The sequence below is a fragment of the Hevea brasiliensis genome, chromosome 15 (assembly GCF_030052815.1).
Source record: "Hevea brasiliensis isolate MT/VB/25A 57/8 chromosome 15, ASM3005281v1, whole genome shotgun sequence".
NCBI lineage: Eukaryota > Viridiplantae > Streptophyta > Magnoliopsida > Malpighiales > Euphorbiaceae > Hevea > Hevea brasiliensis.
Window position 1 is genome coordinate 54122102 of NC_079507.1, and position 18393 is coordinate 54140494.

The 18393-nt window shown below is 34.6% G+C and overlaps 1 protein-coding gene across 1 annotated transcript; it reads right to left on the reverse strand.

Moving 5' to 3' along the window:
• Positions 1 to 1684: 1684 nt before the first annotated feature.
• Positions 1685 to 16421, reverse strand: LOC110668365 (plant UBX domain-containing protein 1). The gene is made up of 7 exons (XM_021829563.2): positions 16200 to 16421; positions 14930 to 15023; positions 14743 to 14811; positions 14357 to 14424; positions 14075 to 14204; positions 13848 to 13952; positions 1685 to 2301 (listed from the first exon to the last, which is right to left on the reverse strand). Exons 1-7 carry the CDS (start codon positions 16281 to 16283, stop codon positions 2099 to 2101), a joined length of 753 nt encoding a protein of 250 aa, XP_021685255.1. The 5' UTR covers positions 16284 to 16421; the 3' UTR covers positions 1685 to 2098.
• Positions 16422 to 18393: the final 1972 nt, after the last annotated feature.

The following is an 18393-nucleotide window of genomic DNA, read 5'->3' on the forward strand; positions in this document are numbered from 1 at the left end:
TTTTCAATCTCAAAACTTATGATTTTTTTATTTCCATTTAAATTAAAAATTATAAATTTATTTGATTATGCAAATTTCATTTTATTTAATACAGCCAATATATTATAAATAATATATAGTTATTAATATTTATATGAATTTACATTCTATATATTTATTGTAAATCTTCTTTATTGTTATAAATATAATAATTATATGAAATAATTTCTTTAATCTTTTTAAATAATTTCTCTAATTTTTTTTTCTTTGACTCTGCACGCATGATATTTTCCATAAATAGAGGTTTATTTAAAGGAAATAAATAAATAGTTTAGTCCATGATGTCATTGTTTCTGGTTAGTTGATCACATGACTTTACAAGCTTATATATATATATTTAGAGAGAGAGATTAGGAAATAAATAAATAGTTTAGTCCATGATGTCATTGTTTATGGTTAGTTGATCACATGACTTTGCAAGCTTACATATATATATATATATATATATATATAGAGAGAGAGAGAGAGAGAGAGAGAGAGAGAGAGAGAGAGAGAGAGAGAGAGAGAGAGAATGAAGTTAATTAAGCTGCTCACAATAGATGATAATAGAGAGGTAGTTGAACACATTTTTTAACTATAAATCTATAATAGTAGATAGGTAGAGCTTAAGTGTTTCCATTTGGCTATGATCAACATTAACCCATTATTTATGCTAAATACTAACCTAAATGCCATGTGAGAGGAAGGTGAGTGTGTGTATCACCAAACAACAATTGCCAAAAATAATATACATGGTTAGTTGGTATTATAAAATAAATACTTTATTATAAAATATCATTTGATTAAGGACATTTTACTATTTATATTCTCATATGAAATATTAAAAATTATAATCCTTTAAAATTGTGCTAATAATCTTCCAAACTATGCTAAAAAAGTGTTGAGGGTAGGTAAATGGATAAATCCCACAAGAATTGAAAGGGAAAGAACAAATGTTGGTTGGTGGGTTGATGAAGAATGAAAGAGGAAGAAAGAGAAGTTTGTGATAGTGTGGGAAAAAGAGTTTGCATTTTGCAAGCTTTATTGAGGATGCAAAATGGTCTCAATTTTCTAAGTCAGAGACTTTGGAGACACAAAATTCCCTCTCTAATGGAAGACCAAATTGGAATTTGACATTCTAATCAAATACCAAATTGGAATATGCAACCCCATAAGTAACTATTTTTCCTAAATTCCTTTTCTTTCATCTCAACTCTCAATCTTTTACTAATATCAGGCTCCAACAAGATAGCCTTATCTCACCCTAATTTTAACTCCTCACATATTCTTAAATATTATCTCAATTTAAAAATGTGAATAAATAAGTAACAAATTATCTAATTACGCATCTCACGTAATATCATCTCAGCCTTAGTAATAAATCCCTTATGTAGGATTAGATTAAATTGAGTACACCAACAAGTGATCCTAAGCCTCGAGTTTAAAAGAACAATTACCATCATACCCGAAGAGTTCTTTTTTTTTTTTCTCAGATAAAAAACAAAAAATCTTGTCAACATCCTACACTTTGCTTGGCAGGGGATAAAACAAAGAACAAGCACAACAGTTATTGCAAAAGTATAACCCATTACTTCAATCCCGTCCCATTTCCCAAATCATTGCTAACACACAAAATTACTACTTGCATCACATAATAATCACCAAAGACCAGTTTAAGCCTTGTCAAAATGGATAAAAATTCGGAATCAGTAGGGAAATTATAGTTACATTATGAGCTTCTACATTATTATTTCATTAGATGATTAGAAAATGCCGCCTTTGTGAGCAGGAATATTGTGATGGCCTACTTCCACTCTTTAGTACAGCTAAAGAATGGATCAACATACGAAAATTATCAATTAATACAAAGTTACCAACAGAGCAATGACAAGCCATTCGTGAAAACTTGAGGCAAGGCACAATTAATATTCACATGATACACGAGCTGAGGGTAAGAAGCAAGTCATTTCCTTGAGCCTTTTACAACTTCCTAAAGATTCAGTTTATAATGGATTCCACACATTCTATATCCCTTCAGTTACCCTCAGGAATGGGGTGCTCACTGGCAGAGTTGGTTGTATCACATTTTCAGCCACTTCGGTTTGATGGGTTTTTTCCCAGCAGACTTGGACTCTTGAGGGACAGGGGAAGGAGCCACTGTTACAGGTTCTGGTCCAGCAGACTGAACAGGCTCTGCTGGTTCCGAAATCAATTCCCAACCTTTCAAAGACATTATCTCTTCTTGGAGGAAGGGACCAGAACTGAGAGCTGCAGAATCATCTCCTGAACATTGCAATAAGAATAAATATTAGTTATGACATATCTTTTATTCGACAACTAATAAATTGTGAATATCAAGATGGAATCTCTGAAATTTCACTTCAAGACAATATGCCCAAAGGAAGAAAAGGTCAGGTCAGGCTCAAAAATAGAGTAGAGAAACAGTAACACAATACATTCATGTGATATACAGCAACCAAAAACAAATGCAAATGTGAAATGCACAAAACTCTTGTTTTTTAGAAAATACAGGTTGATTTAGTAATATCCACAATCCAGTAACAAAAGAAAATGACATTCTGTACATACCACTAGTTTCTAAATGCCTCAGCCTGAGTTTGATCAAGTTGATTGAAACGAACTACTATTCTAAGACTAACGGCCATAACATTTCAGCTATAAGTTTTAGAAGGTTGCCTCAATTACTCTGGTAATTATCAATCCAAACAGTAAGACTATTTATCATTCATGTCTATTTCTATTTCCCGTCTCTTTTTTTACGGGGGAGAGCAGGGAAATCAAAGATACCTGCAAACATCAGCGAGTTCTGCAACTTTACATTAGAGGTCAACAAATAAACTGGACTCTAAGATTAACCAACTTTACCTACTTACACAGTTTCACTAGGAACTCTCCATACGCTTGAAGATGCGAGCGCAGCTAACCTGCACCCATCACATCTATAGAAAACTCAAAATTGGAATCCAGTTTTCAATAATCTACCTCGGGGAACGAGGCAGCTCTGACAATGAGTTGTGGGGACCACAAATTTGTTTCTTACAATGTGAGCACCACAGCCCCATTTTCTTTCCCCCCTCCCCTCTCCCCCTTCTCGCCACCTAACCACCCCTCCCCTCTTCTCTTTCTTCTTTTCCGTTTCTCTTCCTCCCCACTTCTTCTCCAGTTACCAGTGACACAAATCACAGGCGAGAGGGACCAATCGGCGAGGACCACCTTAGGCGATGTTGATGGAGCTGCCAACGGTAAGCAACAGCTCTTGGTTTGGGTTGAATGAGCGAGACACGGATGAAGGGAGCGGTGCCTTCCAAGGTCGTTTTCCTCCATCTCCAGCAACGGGAGAGCATGGGACTGACGCCAACAAACTTTTGGCACCTTAGAGTTTCTTTCCTGACCAAGAAAAGCAGGTTTTAATGGGGTTTCTGTCCAGAGCAAGAGGAGAAAGAAAATGGGTGGCAGCACGCTTGTCGGCCATTTTCCTGATGATCCAAGACCATCGTTGAGTTTAGCATGACGAAACCTTCGAGATAGGACCAACCCCACTCTGTTCAAACACCGTTTGAAAAAGGCAATCATCAGACGGTCTAGATCACTTGGTGAGATTTTTAAGTTTTTTCGATTTTCGTAAATTAAAAATAATTATGTTATAATTATTAACAATTTATAAGCTTCGATTGGCTGTGATTGGATTGGCAATAGCTCATTGGCATTTGGGATTGAGTTTTCGACCCAGTCTAAACGCCTGGCGGGCCTTTCTAAAAGGTAGTCATATTTACAGTCATTTCTAACATATTTAGACGTTTCTAACACATTTCAAGTAGCAAATTTTACAAAAGTAATCTTAAACTCAAATTGTATAGTTTTTTAAACTAGCTAATTAATTTGTAAAATATTAATGACTTAGTAAAAATTAAGTAAAATGAATTTAATTAATACAAGAACGGTGCAAAGAACCTCTAAGAATATTTTCATGATTTTAGCACAGGAAATAATTATTTGGACTGTAAAAGAATTAGGGTCTCAAACTAGAGTTTGAAAGTTTGGACCTAGATTAAGTTTTTTGTAAGCCCCAAGCCTATGACTCTGTGTTGCATTTTGTTGAATTTTATTACAAAGAGTTAGATCTAATTATAGGAAAGACTCTACTGAAATTTCAACAAAAACCTTAAGATTTATTCTTACTTCTATAAATTAAATTAATTGGTTAATTTTGTCGGTTAATTAATAAAGGTCAATGTGTCTATATAAGTGATTATAGCCAGTTATCTTCTTCTTTCAGCTAGACCAGCTACAATCGGATCGTCAGCTCTATGAGTTGGATATTGATTATTTTTATAATTTCAATATTATTTATATTTTTCATATTTTATATTTATTGGCATGCTCATGCATTCATTTACACATACGTAATTAGTTATTATATCATAAGCATCCTCTATTTATTGCATTGTAAATCTTCTGTGCTGTGCAGCCTTGGGGATAAGTTGAAGCTTTTATATATATATATATATATATATATATATATGAGGAATCCCAAGATAAGTACGGTATGGGGAATTCGCCGACTCCCATTAATATGAATATGGATGGGCGAGGTAGGTACGTGCATTATATTATTGTCAACTTTTGCCACCTGTGAGGTAGATACGTGCGTTATACTATTGCTTATTCTACAATATGGACTAAGGGAACATGTTGGGTTTTAGAAAACCAGGGCATGAAGTCGACTTTCAATATCTATTGTGTGTGTATAACTCCAATTTATCTCCTTATACAATGACATGGGTGACTTAACTGTTTGATGCATTTATTCATTTGTAGGATTGCATTAGCATTATATAGTTATAGAAATTAGGATAAGTTTACATGCTCATTCCTATTCAATATTTTTTTCCCCAAGTTGTAGGAGAAGCATTTTTATTCAGAGTTTAACCTACATTTTTCTTCAAGAGATATTAAACCGTGTTATTGACATGTTCAGTTTATTTATTTATTTATTTTATTAATTCTTAGAACTCCACGGTGATACTACTCAGTGTGTGTGTGTGTGTGTGTGTAGTTTTAATGAATAGTTTTAAATGTATTAAATATGTAAGGGTTAAGGTTGAGCTGGGCTCCTCTAAATGTGTAATGTGTAGTGTGTGTGTGTGCGCGCGCGCGCGTGTGGTTTTAATGAATAGTTTTAAATGTATTAAATATGTAAGGGTTAAGGTTGAGCTGGGCTCTTCTAAATGTGTAGTTATGATAGATAATTGGGTTGAGTTGGATCCCCCAATTTATTTTATAATATTTTATAATGTTTAATAATATTTTATACAGATGATGGGCCTTAAGTTTGAGTTTGGTTATAGGTGATTATACTCAAATATTATAACCAAGGAATAATCAATCTCTTCACAAATAAATAATGTGATTTAATTAGGTTGATCAATAATCAGTTATAACTAAAAAAAATGATCGAATTCAATTTTTAAAAAGTTCAATTTCGTTCCATGAATATTGAAAAAACTAAGTTATTTTAGTTTGTTTTTAAAGGAAAAAACACAAAATAACCGAACCAAACTTACAACCTATGCAACATAAATTGGGCTTAGGAATTAAGGTGGTTCTCTCTTTCACAACTTCATAATCCTTGCCTCCTTCATAGCTCCCTCCTCCAATCTTCGCTGAAGCCACACCTACACCATCACAAAGCCCATAAGCAAGCCGAAGGCTGTAAGACCCCTAAGCCTGTTGGGAAAAAAAAATGGCACTCTCTGCTTTAGCCATCACATCCCCTTGAAGTCCCTTCAACATTCATAAACCAATTTTCCTCCTCCTCCTCCTCCTTCAATCTTCTCTGAAGCCACACCTCCACCATCACAAAACTCACAGGCAAGCCCGAGGCTGTATGAACCCCAAGCTTGTTTGGAAAAAAAAAAAAAAAGGAAAAAGGTACTCTTTGGTTTAGCCATCACATCCCTTGAAGTCCCTTCACCATTCATAAACCAGTTTTCCCCTCTAAGCCCATTTCTTCTTTATCACCATTTTCTTGTTCTTCTTTGTCACATGATGAAGATCCAAACCTCTCATCAAATTTTGATTCCACAAGAAAGAAATGCATATTTGATGCGGGAATTGAGCTTCAAGCTACTTCAATTCTTGCTTTCTTAGCAATGGATGCTAATGCCACCGAGTACTACGCTAGTATAGGAGAACCTTTATATAACTTCAACTTTTTCCATTCAACTTTTTCCATTCAGGTCATAGTTTTTGAGATATTTCTAAGGGGTCTGATTAAGAGGTGGCTCTGTAATGTAAGTTCAAAACATTAGCAAATGCATTCTCATTAATTTTAATTTTTGTAACTTCGCAATTTTTCAATTTTGATGTAGTCTCATTTCTCCTCTATTTCAGACCTTCAATTCATGGATTGAAATTTTTTTTTTTTTCTCTGTTTTCTAGCTGATGTATGACTTGTGAATCAGAAATTTTGGTAGTTGCAAATTAGCATATTTTTCGTTAGGCTATTCTGAAACCAATGATCTTGCTTTCTTTCACCACCTCAAATATGTGTTAAGATACTTCCAAACATAAGTAAAATTGATACCTTTCTTGTTTTGTTCAACCATTATCATAATCTGAGTGAAAAAAACCAATCAAACCAGTAAGCATTTGATAAAATCTAAATTAAATCATATGTTCTGAGCTAGAATGTGCGAAGGAATTGCTTTAGGGCCTTTTGTGGTTGACATGTTGGTATGACAAATGCTTAGGAAAGCCAAATAGCCAATGCTACTGTTTTACAATTAAGGTTGACAGGATTCGCAGAATTGCAATAGGGAAAAATACCCAAACTGAAAAACTGAATCAAATCAAACCATATTAGTCAATTCAGTTCTGTTTTGTCAACCCTAGATTTATTACATATTTATAGAAGAATTATTAAAACCAAATCATATGCTCATAAACAGTTGACAAATAGTGATATGGTGCGCAAATCAAGACAAGACTCAAAGACCTGCATTTTTCATATTTCAAAAGGATTTTTATTTTTAATTGGATTTTTTATTTTCCTAAATAAGTTGTATTCATATTTTTTAATTTATTTAGGACTCTAAAATATTATTCCTATTTAGTTTAAGTCTTTTAAATTATTTCCTACTAAGATTACGATTTAAAACTCTACAGATACCCATTTTATTCTCATTATATATAAGCTTTTAGAAATATTTATTCATATTTAGTTTAAGTCTTTTAAATTATTTCCTACTAAGATCAAGATTTAAAACTCTATAAATACCTGTTATGGAAAGTCAATCACTATGTTATGGAAAATCAATCACTATATTATTTTTCTGTATATTTTGTATTCTGTATTCCTATTTAAGATTTCTTATTTAGAATTTCTTCCTAATTAGTAGAACACAGTTATAGGAATCAATTGTATATATATACCCATGTACAGATTAATTGAAATCAATAAGAATCATCTCTTTTTACATTGTATCAGAACAGGTCATCAATCTAAGGTGACTATTTGTTCTCACTACCCAGCTCAGGAGAGACCTTGGTCGCCGACCGGCCGTTTCAACCCCGATCAACATTGCCGGCGTCGTCTCAACCCCCTCATTCCACCACCGTGTGCTGTTGCCTGATCCAGTATAACCATTAAAGGACTTATGAGGTTTGGCTCTCAGATCCTATTTCGGTATTTGCTTGATTTGTGATTTTGGGTTATTTTGCTGCTATAAGCACTTTGGATTAGCGTTTCGGTTAGTTTTCTTTGTCTCAACAAATGGCAGACAATAAGAATATTATTTCTGATGTGATTCCGGTGATGACTAAGATCACGGAACACAAACTTAATGGTTCGAATTAGCTGGAGTGGAGTAAGACTGTTAGGGTCTATTTGCGTAGCATTGATAAGAATGATCACCTTACTAAAGATCCACCCACTGATGATACACGACAAACTTGGCTAAGGGAGGATGCTCGATTGTTTTTGCAGCTTCGGAACTCGATTCATAGTGAGGTAATTAGTTTAATTAATCACTGTAAATTTGTTAAGGAATTGATGGATTACTTAGATTTTCTGTATTCTGGTAAAGGGAATATCTCCCGTATTTATGATGTTTGTAAGGCATTCTACCGTGCTGAGAAAGAGGATAAGTCTCTCACGGCTTATTTTATGGATTTTAAACGGGTATATGAGGAACTTAATGTATTATTGCCTTTTAGTCCTGATGTGAAAGTTCAAGAGCCCAACGGAGCAACGTTATGAGTTTTCTTGCGTGCCTTCCTTCAGAGTATGAGATCGCTAAATCTCGATTCTCTCCAAGATCGAGATTTCCTCTTTGCATGAAACGTTCACACGGGTCCTTCAGAGTACTCAATCTTCACAACTGTCGAAGAGTGCTCTTATTAGCCGTAATCCAAATGGACAACAGGTAATAGAAGAGGAAGTAGAGGAGGAATTACAGCAAGTAATCAGCGTAATGGAGAGGCTAGTTCTAATCAGACTCAAGAGGAGTCATTTGTTATTATTGCCATGAGCACGCCATACAAAATATAATTGTCCGCAACTTCGAGAAAAAATCAGATCACAGATGGCAAATATGGCGCAGAGAATTCTACAAGATCTTCCTTTGAGAAAACTATTTTGGTATCTGCAGAGGATTTTGCACAATTTTCCCAAGATCGTGCATCTCTAAAGCATACCGCTTCCTCACATCGCGATCACGAGTCGTAAATCTACTACCTGCCTTGTGTATTCTTAATCCAAATGGTTTATTGATTCTCGTGCGATGATCACATGATGTAATTTTAGTCTTCTATCCGCTTTTCACTAATCTCACTTCCTCTATTACTTTAGTGATGGTTCTACTTCTTGTGTCATGGGTTCTGAATCGAACCCGACTTCAATTTCTTTGTCTTCTGCTTTGTGTCTACCAAAATTCTCTTTAATCTACTTTCTGTTAGTAAACTTACCCGTACCTTAAATTGTTCTGTTTCCTTTTTCCCGACTGTTTGTTTCGTGATCTTACGACGGCGATTATTGGTAGAGGACGCGAGTCAGTGGTCTCTACATTCGAAAATCATGTACCGCGGTCGCTTGTTTGCTCGATTTTTAACACCTCTTGAAGCTCATTGTAGATTGGGTCATCCTTCTTTGTCTACCATGAAGAAGCTGTCCTCAATTTCATCTTTATCGAGACTAGAATGTGAGTCATGTCAGTTTGCAAAACATCATCGTTTGCCTTCTGTGTCTAGAGTCAATAAACGGGCTTCATCTCCTTTTGAGGTAATTCATTCTGATGTTTGGGGTCCTTGTTCTGTTACATCTAAAACTGGATTTCGTTATTTTGTTACTTTTGTTGATGATTACTCGTGTTACCCGTTATATTTAATGAAAAATCGCTCGAGTTGTTTTCTATCTTTTGTGCCTTTTGTAATGAAATCAAAAATCAATTTAATATTTCCATATTAAGAAGTGACAATGCCAAAGAATACTTTTCAAAGACAATTTCAGCCTTATATGACACAAAATGGCATTCTTCATCCTTCTGTGTGGATACCCCATCCCAAAATGGCGTGGCCGAAAGAAAAAATCGTCATCTTCTTGAGGTAACTCGTGCTCTTCTTTTTCAGATGAAAGTACCTAAACACTTTTAGGCAGATGTAGTTTCCACGGCATGTTTTTTGATCAATCGTATGCCGTCTTCTGTCCTTAATGGGGATATTCCTTATACTACTTTATTTCCTACAAAATCTTTGTTCCCTATTGAACCCCGTATTTTTTGTTGTACTGTTTTGTGCGTGATGTTCGCCCACGTTACTAAATTGGATCCAAAATCTCTCAAATGTGTCTTCCTTGGGTACTCCGGCCAAAAAGGGTACCGTTGTTTCTCTCCTACTCTTAATCGTTATCTTGTTTCGCAGATGTCACATTTTTGAGTCCACTCCATTTTTCCTCCATCATCCGTGTATGAGAGTCGGGGAGGAGGATGATCTCTTAATATATACTTGCCCAACCAATGTCTAGTACTCCCCACACTGCTCTTCCGTCTCTAGACCTACTCGACCTCCCGTTGTTCATGTTTATTCCAGAGATTGAGATTCCCGACTCGGATCCTCCACCAGCCTACTTCGTTGGGAGATCCTGCACTTCATACTAATCATGATTCTCGATCTAGACTTACCCATTGTTCTTCGTAAAGGTAAACGCTCATGTACTTACCCTATCTCTTCTTTTGTTTCTTATAATCAATTGTCTTCTTGTTTTCGGTGTTTTGTTACTTCTTTAGACTCACACTATCCCTAAAATTAATGAGGCATTGTCTCATCGTGTGATGCTATGAAAGAGGAAATGGAGGCTTTAGATGCTAATGGTACATGGGAACTATTGCCTTTACCCAGTAAGAAAGCTATTGGTTGTAAATGGGTATATACAAGAAAGGTAAATCCCGATGGTTCTGTGGCTAGGTTAAAAGCACGCCTTGTAGCAAAAGGATATGCTCACATATGGGGTTGATTACTCGATACTTTTTCTCCGTAGCTAAACTTACTTCTATTCGCTTGTTTATCTCTTTAGCATACATATGATTGGCCCTGCATCAATTGGATATCAAGAATGCTTTCCTTCATGATGATCTTCGTGAGGAGGTATATGGAGCAACCACCGGGTTTGTTGCTCGGGGAGTTGGGTAAAGTTTGTAGGCTTCAAAGTCTTTTATGGCTTGAAACAAAGTCCTAGGGCATGGTTTGGGAGATTCTGAAGCAAGACAGAATTTGGTATGCAAAAGAGTAAGTGTGATCACTCAAGATTTTATAGGCAATCTGAGGTCGTCTAATTCTCTTGGTAGTCTATGTGGATGACATTGTCATCACCGGGAGTGACTCTGCAGTATTTCATCTCTTAAAACCTTCCTCCAAACTCGCTTCAAACCAAAGACTTGGGATTGTTAAAGTATTTCTTGGGTATCGGGTTATGAGAAGTAAGAAGGGTATTTTCTTGTCTCAAAGAAAATATGTCCTCGATCTATTGACAGAGACAGAAAATTAGGTGTTAAGCCTTGTAGCGCACAATGACTCCAACTTTACAAGGATAGTGAGTTGTTTGAAGATCCAGAGAGATACAGGAGATTGGTAGGAAAATTGAACTACCTTACAGTCACTCGTCCTGACATTGCTTATGCCGTTAGTGTGGTAAGTCAGTTTATGTCTTCCCCAACTGTTACTCATTGGGAAGCCTTGGAACAAATCTTGTGTTATCTGAAGGGCGCTCCAGGAAGAGGTTTGCTATGTGGTAATCATGGGCATTTGAATGTTGAATATTTTTCAGATGCCGACTGGGCTGGATCTAAGGTTGACAGGAGATCAACTACTGGATATTGCGTTTTTATTGGAGGAAATTTGGTGTCTTGAAGAAGCAAGAAGCAGAGTGTAGTTTCTCGATCTAGTGCTGAATCCGAATACAGAGCCATGGCACAATCAGTATGTGAGGTAACGTGGATACTTCAATTACTAGATGAGACAGGTTTTAAGACCTCCCTGCCTGTGAAATTGTGGTGTGATAATCAAGATGCTCTTCATATTGCTTCTAATCCGGTGTTTCATGAGCGAACCAAACATATTGAGATTGATTGTCACTTTATTCGTGAAAAGATTCAACAACAGATCATCTCAACAGGACACATCAAAACTGGAGAGCAGTTAGGAGATATTTTCACAAAAGCTCTGAATGGAGCTAGGATTGACTACATTTGTAACAAGTTGGGCATGATTAACATCTATGCTCCAACTTGAGGGGGAGTGTTATGGAAAGTCAATCACTATGTTATGGAAAATCAATCACTATATTATTTTTCTGTATATTTTGTATTCTGTATTCCTATTTAGGATTTCTTATTTAGGATTTCTTCCTAATTAGTAGAACACAGTTATAGGAATTAATTGTATATATATACCCATGTACAGATTAATTGAAATCAATAAGAATCATCTCTTTCTACAATACCCATTCTATTCTCATTATATACAAGTTTTTTAGAAATATTCAACGAAGTTTTCTTCTCTATAAAGTTGTCTTTGCTTTATTTTATCCTTAAGTTCTGAATTGAATCTTAAATATTTAAAGGTCATGGATTAGATCTTGTTTATTTTCAAGGGTTTGATCTTATGTCGATTCTTTTCCGTGCTACACGCTGCATCAGGTGATATCAGAGCAAGGATTTCACCCCTCACTACAATAGCCAATACTGATAGTAGTAGTGGCAATCAACCTCATGACAGTGATCAAACGTTACAAGCTCTTTAGAGAATCATCGATGAACAACGGACATCTACTTGCAATATTGAGAAGCAGTTGTTAGATATTCAAAGCTAATGTGAACTTTATTAAGAGTTGGTGACCATGGGAATAGGAACAATGTATTGGATTAGGCTAGAGGAGATGGTCACAATAGATTCAATAATTAACCTATCCTTTTAAATTCTGGAAGAGCAAAAGCTTAATAAAATGATCAACCTGAATTAGAAAAGCAACCAGAAGATCCTAAGCTTGAAGGATTTGAAATTGAAGAGCCTTTTAGACATTAGTTATATTGCCTTTCGCTATGATTGATGATGATGAGGTTGAATTGAAATTTCTAGATCAAGTTATCATAGAGGAGGAAGTTGAAATTCACAAAGAAGAGCAAGGAGAGTTGGAGATGTCAACGGAACTTGAAGAACAACCAGCCATGGAGAAATCAATGAAGATTAAAAATTTATCTAACCCGTTAAATCCTATTGCTTTCATTGATTTTATTTGTCAAGAGGTTTCTAAAGATGCAAAAGAAGATGTTGAATTCCTCAACTCAATTTTGTTCAAGACAATCTTACTACCATCATCCAAGAAGACAATATGTCGTGTTCTACCAATCGTGTTTTTTATTCTTCAAAACTTTAAAATTTGAGATCGAATTTTCTTGAATATGTGAGTAAATGATGAGGTATGCAAATCAAGACTAGACTTGAAGACCTGCGTTTTCCATATTTCAAAAGGATTTCTATTTTTAATTAGATTCTTTATTTTCCTAGACAGTTTTTATTTATATTTTCCTAGATAGTTTTTATTTATATTTTCTAGTTTATTCAGGACTCTAAAATATTATTCCTATTTAATTTAAGTCTTTTAAATTATTTTCTACTTAGATTAGGATTTAAAACTCTATGAATTCCTATTCTATTCTCATTATGTATAAGTTTTTAAGAATTATTCAATGAAATTTTCTTTTTTATAAAGCTATCTTTACTTTATTGTATCCTTAGATTCTAAATTGAATCTTATTTATTTTAAGGTCTTAGATTAAATATTATTTATTTTTAAGAGTTTGTTCGTATATTGATCCTTTTCAATGTTACACGCTACGTCAAATAGCCTTTTCACTCATGCAATACATAAGCTATTATTATAAATACATTCCTGCCCAGATCATGCTAATAAGAACCTAAAGGCACTAAACCCATAAAGAGACTTCAATATTACCGGCCAAAATCCATGGTAAAAAAGTTGAAATCCTCAACCAAATCACCAACAATAGGGCAAAGAGCAAAGATTCAATATTAAGAATCAATGAATACAAGGATTAGGTAACAAAGAAATGGTCAACACAACTTGGGATCTTTTTGGCATTGTTGGAGCTACTGTTGAGAGTAACACATCTTTAAATATATTACTTAGAGAGTATTAAAATTTGATTTTAAATTAGATTTGACATGTTTTAGTCGTAAGAATTCAGGCCAGATATATATTTTAGCAATTTAGAGCATCCCAAGTGTGAACTAACCTTGCGGTAGATCATATGAAAAATACACAATTGCACCAGGAACAAAGCCAGCCGAGTAAAAATCCTGCAGCATGTCTTTTATTTGCTTCTTGGGAGGAGTTGTATCTGTAAAATGAGAAGATATTAGGGTTCACTGCTTCATTTTAAGGCTTCAAGTCCTCACATCAGTACAAAATAAGTAAATAAATTACTCAAGAACAAATAAAATTTGGCCTTTTCTTGCATACATAAATAGAAAGGTACTTCTGGTCGTGCAACCACTTTCATGAGAAGATCAAATAAACTCTGAATCTTTTCTGATGGAAGAAAAGCTACCTCCAATGTATGATTATCAGGAAAGCGAACCCTAATCACAGCCTGAATACAGGAACAAATAAACAGGTCAAGCCCTAACCAAACTAGCATAAGATGTGGAATGCATAATGTATCAAACACTATTATAGTTAGAAAAGAGTTTAGTTCTTAGGAATGGAACTAAAAGAAATTCACAAAAAGAATCCAGTGAGAACCTTTGTTATTCTTGACCTGCGAGCTGCTTCTTCGGCATCTCGAATTTTTTTAGTCTTCAAATATTTATCTGTTTATTTTTCCATCCACACATTAGTGACCACACAGATATGGACAAGAATATGTTCCCCATTCCTCAATGACATATGTAGCATACGATAAACTGGATACGACAAACTGGACTCCACTTAACTGATCCCAAAAATTTATAAATTATAATGTGATCATAGACTATATTATTAAGCAAGAGCACAAATGGAACATGTTTATCAATGAGAACATGGACCAATCTTTTAGAAACTGCAAGAAAAGTAAGAGCCATAAAGGACAGGCAATTTTTTTTTTCCTCACTTAAATAATATATTTTTCTTAGACTCTTAGGTGTTACCTTCCTTTCTTGTTGCCAAAATTCTATGATAATCCTCTGCAGTGAACTCATAGAAGTCATCTGACTCCTCTGCCAGTGAGGGGAAAAAAAACTTTATCAGGGGTTTATAAATTAATAATGTTCCAAATTAGTCCAGAATCACATTTTGGCCTTGATAAGGGCATAAAGGTTGAGTCAATCACGCTACCATCAGACACTTGATTTGTTGAAGAAGAAAGCCCTAATGTTTCAAAAACACGGACATCTCGCCCAACCTTTTCCTTGACAGCTGCAAGTTTGGCCTGATATGATGAAAAAGAGTCATAACCAAGCCACCCAACATTAGAAAAGCTGAGTATAAGCAACTCAAAAGTAACAACTACACGAAAATGGGGAGCAGCTAAAAGCACTTTAAGAATCTATCTCGTTCAAATTTTTGGCTATAAAGCTCCTCCAAGGACTTCAATATCAAGCCACAAAGCAATGATTACGTGATCCTCTAAACATTTATCCATCTTCCCTTCCTCACTTGGCTTGAGGTAAGAACAAAAGCAAAACAATAGCATGACCTATTTTGGGAAGAGAGCTCATAAACCCTTCCCCTTGTTCAAAGCTGCTAGCAGATTCAGGTTATTTTCTCCAAGAAATCCCAAAGCTTTTGAACAGACAAACTACAGACTAGAAGGTAGTCACCAATTACTCCAAATGTTGATAGAACCCATTAAACTAAATAAGAAAAATTCCACAGTTTAAAGGCAACCATGTCCATAACAAAGCTACAATCAGAACACCAAAACCAGCCATAAGATGATGAAGAATTTGAAAGAATCAATACCGAAAACCCAGCTAGCCCCAACCTTTAAAATGTTAGGGTAAATTAAGTAAAGAACAATGAACCAGTTGCAGTAATATCCATAAAGGAATGCATAATTCAACCCAAAACGTCAATATATTGAAGAACCAGAATACAAACAACAGTATAAGATCCAAGATCAAAACGTTAATCAATGACCACTCAAGGCATTATTCTATGAACTTAACTAGGCAACTGAAGGAAAGCTACAACACAACTCCATATCATATGATCTTCAATAATGCTAAAGGCAGTGATCGTGATTTCAGTTTGCATCATTGTGAATTTAATCTCCATCCGTAATAGCCCAATTAAACACTTCCAGAGAGTTCCCAGCTGCTGTCACTAAATTATGATCCCAATTTATGTCCAACTTACTAATTCTTTTAAACTATCTAGTGAGATAACGATTCAAAACTAAAGGAGCTAAAGAATCAATACAGGAAACACAGCCAAAGCAAGAATCGAGTAATCGACCAAGGCACAGATAATCAACCGCCCAAACAAAAAGACCTCCTTTTAAACAAAACCCAGATCGACCCACATATCAAAACAAAAGATAACGAACCAAGATTCACATATAGAGATGACAAAAAGTTAAAAGCCGAAAAAAACTGAATAAAACCTTAGCTGCTTCAGCTTCCATGATATCAATGGTGGTGAGTCTCCTTCTCTTCAGAGGCAGAGGTGCAGAACCATCAACAAACATCAGAGAATAAAGGCGACCCAAAACGCAAAGCGAGAGAGAGGGAGATAGTATTGAGTGTATGTACGCGCATATATGTATCCGTGTGTATAGTGCAAGCGTTCTACTCTTGAACTTGAACGTCCCCGTCCCTTCCCTTTGCGTGGGGATCATTGATAGTCCCATTTTATATTTCTGCGATTGCACGTGGTGTCCGCACGTGCAAGTGCCATGCTTATCGTTATACGGTGCCGCTTGGAGCCTGGTTTATTTGAAGTCCATTATCTATCCACAAAAAAGTTTCGACTTTGGGCCGCAAATGGGCCTAGCCGGTTTAAACCGATTACTAATTGGGATTTTCCCCTAATACAAAAATATAAATTTTTTTCCACATTTTTATAATTGAATGCTCACATTCACGTGATCCCATTTACACAATTCATAAAGATATAGAGCTCTTCAAAAGATATATATTTGATCTAGTAACTCATATTCTTGAATAGTTTAATAGCCTAATCATATTAATAATTTAGTCATGAGATTCATTTAATCAATTCAATTACTGTAAGACCACTCAATAAAAAGAAAAAATATTGATTAAAGATAAGTAATTTTGTAGGATTGTCAAATGTAGTAATACTTATAATTATGCACTATAAATAAAAATATAATCTTATAATTATACTAATTAATAATATCCATATAATTACATAGTTGACTTATTATAATTAATCATTGTCTATATCCTATATAAAGAGATCAGATTATTTATGGAGTTATGTTCTTCTCCCTAATCAATCTGATACACTATTTTCTAATATCAGCTCTAACTTGAGTGTCGGAGGGTCCTCACTGAGTCCATACCCAATAAACCTCTAACTCATTTATTTTTTATTTTACATGTTTATACCCACAAACAATTTCCATAGATCACAATAGTGACGTCATCTGTGGAAAACGGCACAGAGAGTCGTATCTCTTCTTTATATTCTTTATATTATGAACTCAAGATGAGAGAATAAACCAAGTGAGAGGATGGCTTGTAGTTTATTTATCATGCTCAATAAATTTTTTAGATTACTCAGGTACAATCTAAAAAATTTATTTGTAATCACGTGAGTTTTATTTTAAATTTGCCTGAGGGCTTTATATCATCTCGGATGATCAATCAATGATATTCTTGTAGAAATGTTTTATCATTACATCGCTCTTTTTTCTTTGCTATTGCGTGCATATATATAACCCATATGCTTTAGGCAATATTATCATATTTTATTTTATAAAGATTTAACATTAAAAATTAAAAAAAATCACATTTTCAATTGTTATAAAGTATTTTTAATAGTTTAAAAATTGATGGAAGATCATTGTGAAATTCCAAAACTTTCAAATTATTTGAGCTTATAAAAATTCTTCTTGTTTATTTTACAAAATTGTAAATATTTCTATGGTAAGAAAACAGTCTCAATTTACACTAATAGCTATAAAAGAACCACATTTAACAAGTCTATCACTGCACCTTCTATCCAACAAGATAAGTATATTAGCATGGCTTGGTAAGCCGATTGGAAAAAATATCACAACCATCGTATATAAATAAGCATCTAAAGCGTAATAAAAGAACGAGGAACAAATATATCAAGAACGGGCTACTTCTTTTATTCATTTATCATAATCAATACAATTAGATTGGTTGTTCTTAAACTACTTGTAGGCAAGGGACAACTTACAAAGAGCAGCAAGAGAGAAACTCACTATGCCAGTGGCTAGCTATACCAGTCGCTTCACGGTAGTCAACTAGTCACTTCCCCCCAAAGAGCATTATGAACACAATGAGGTGTGGTAGGATGAGACATCAATATGCTTGAGCCATCACACTCTTAACATTACATAAATAGAATTAAATAAGTTTTATATTTTGGGTCATTGCTGTGTTTTGTTGAAAAGTATCTATAATGCTTCCAATCAATATTATTTGAATTTTAGTCAATTTTCTTGATACAGAATTCTATTATTATCAAAATTAAATTCATTGATTGGCTTTAAACGAATAAAAATTATGATTGTATTTTAGTTTAATGGGACTTGAAAAAATTTTATGATTCTAAAAATTAATTTTTAGAATTATTTGGGG

What these genes read in the sequence shown, in the direction of transcription:
- LOC110668365 (XM_021829563.2), bottom strand. Translation starts at nt 16,283, where the DNA reads ATGTTTGTTGATGGTTCTGCACCTCTGCCTCTGAAGAGAAGGAGACTC. An exon ending in TGGAAGCTGAAGCAGCTAAG is followed by an intron (nt 15,024 to 16,199) that starts GTTTTATTCAGT and finishes TCATCATATCAG; the next exon opens with GCCAAACTTGCAGCTGTCAA. An exon ending in TTTGGCAACAAGAAAGGAAG is followed by an intron (nt 14,425 to 14,742) that starts GTAACACCTAAG and finishes AAAAATAAACAG; the next exon opens with ATAAATATTTGAAGACTAAA.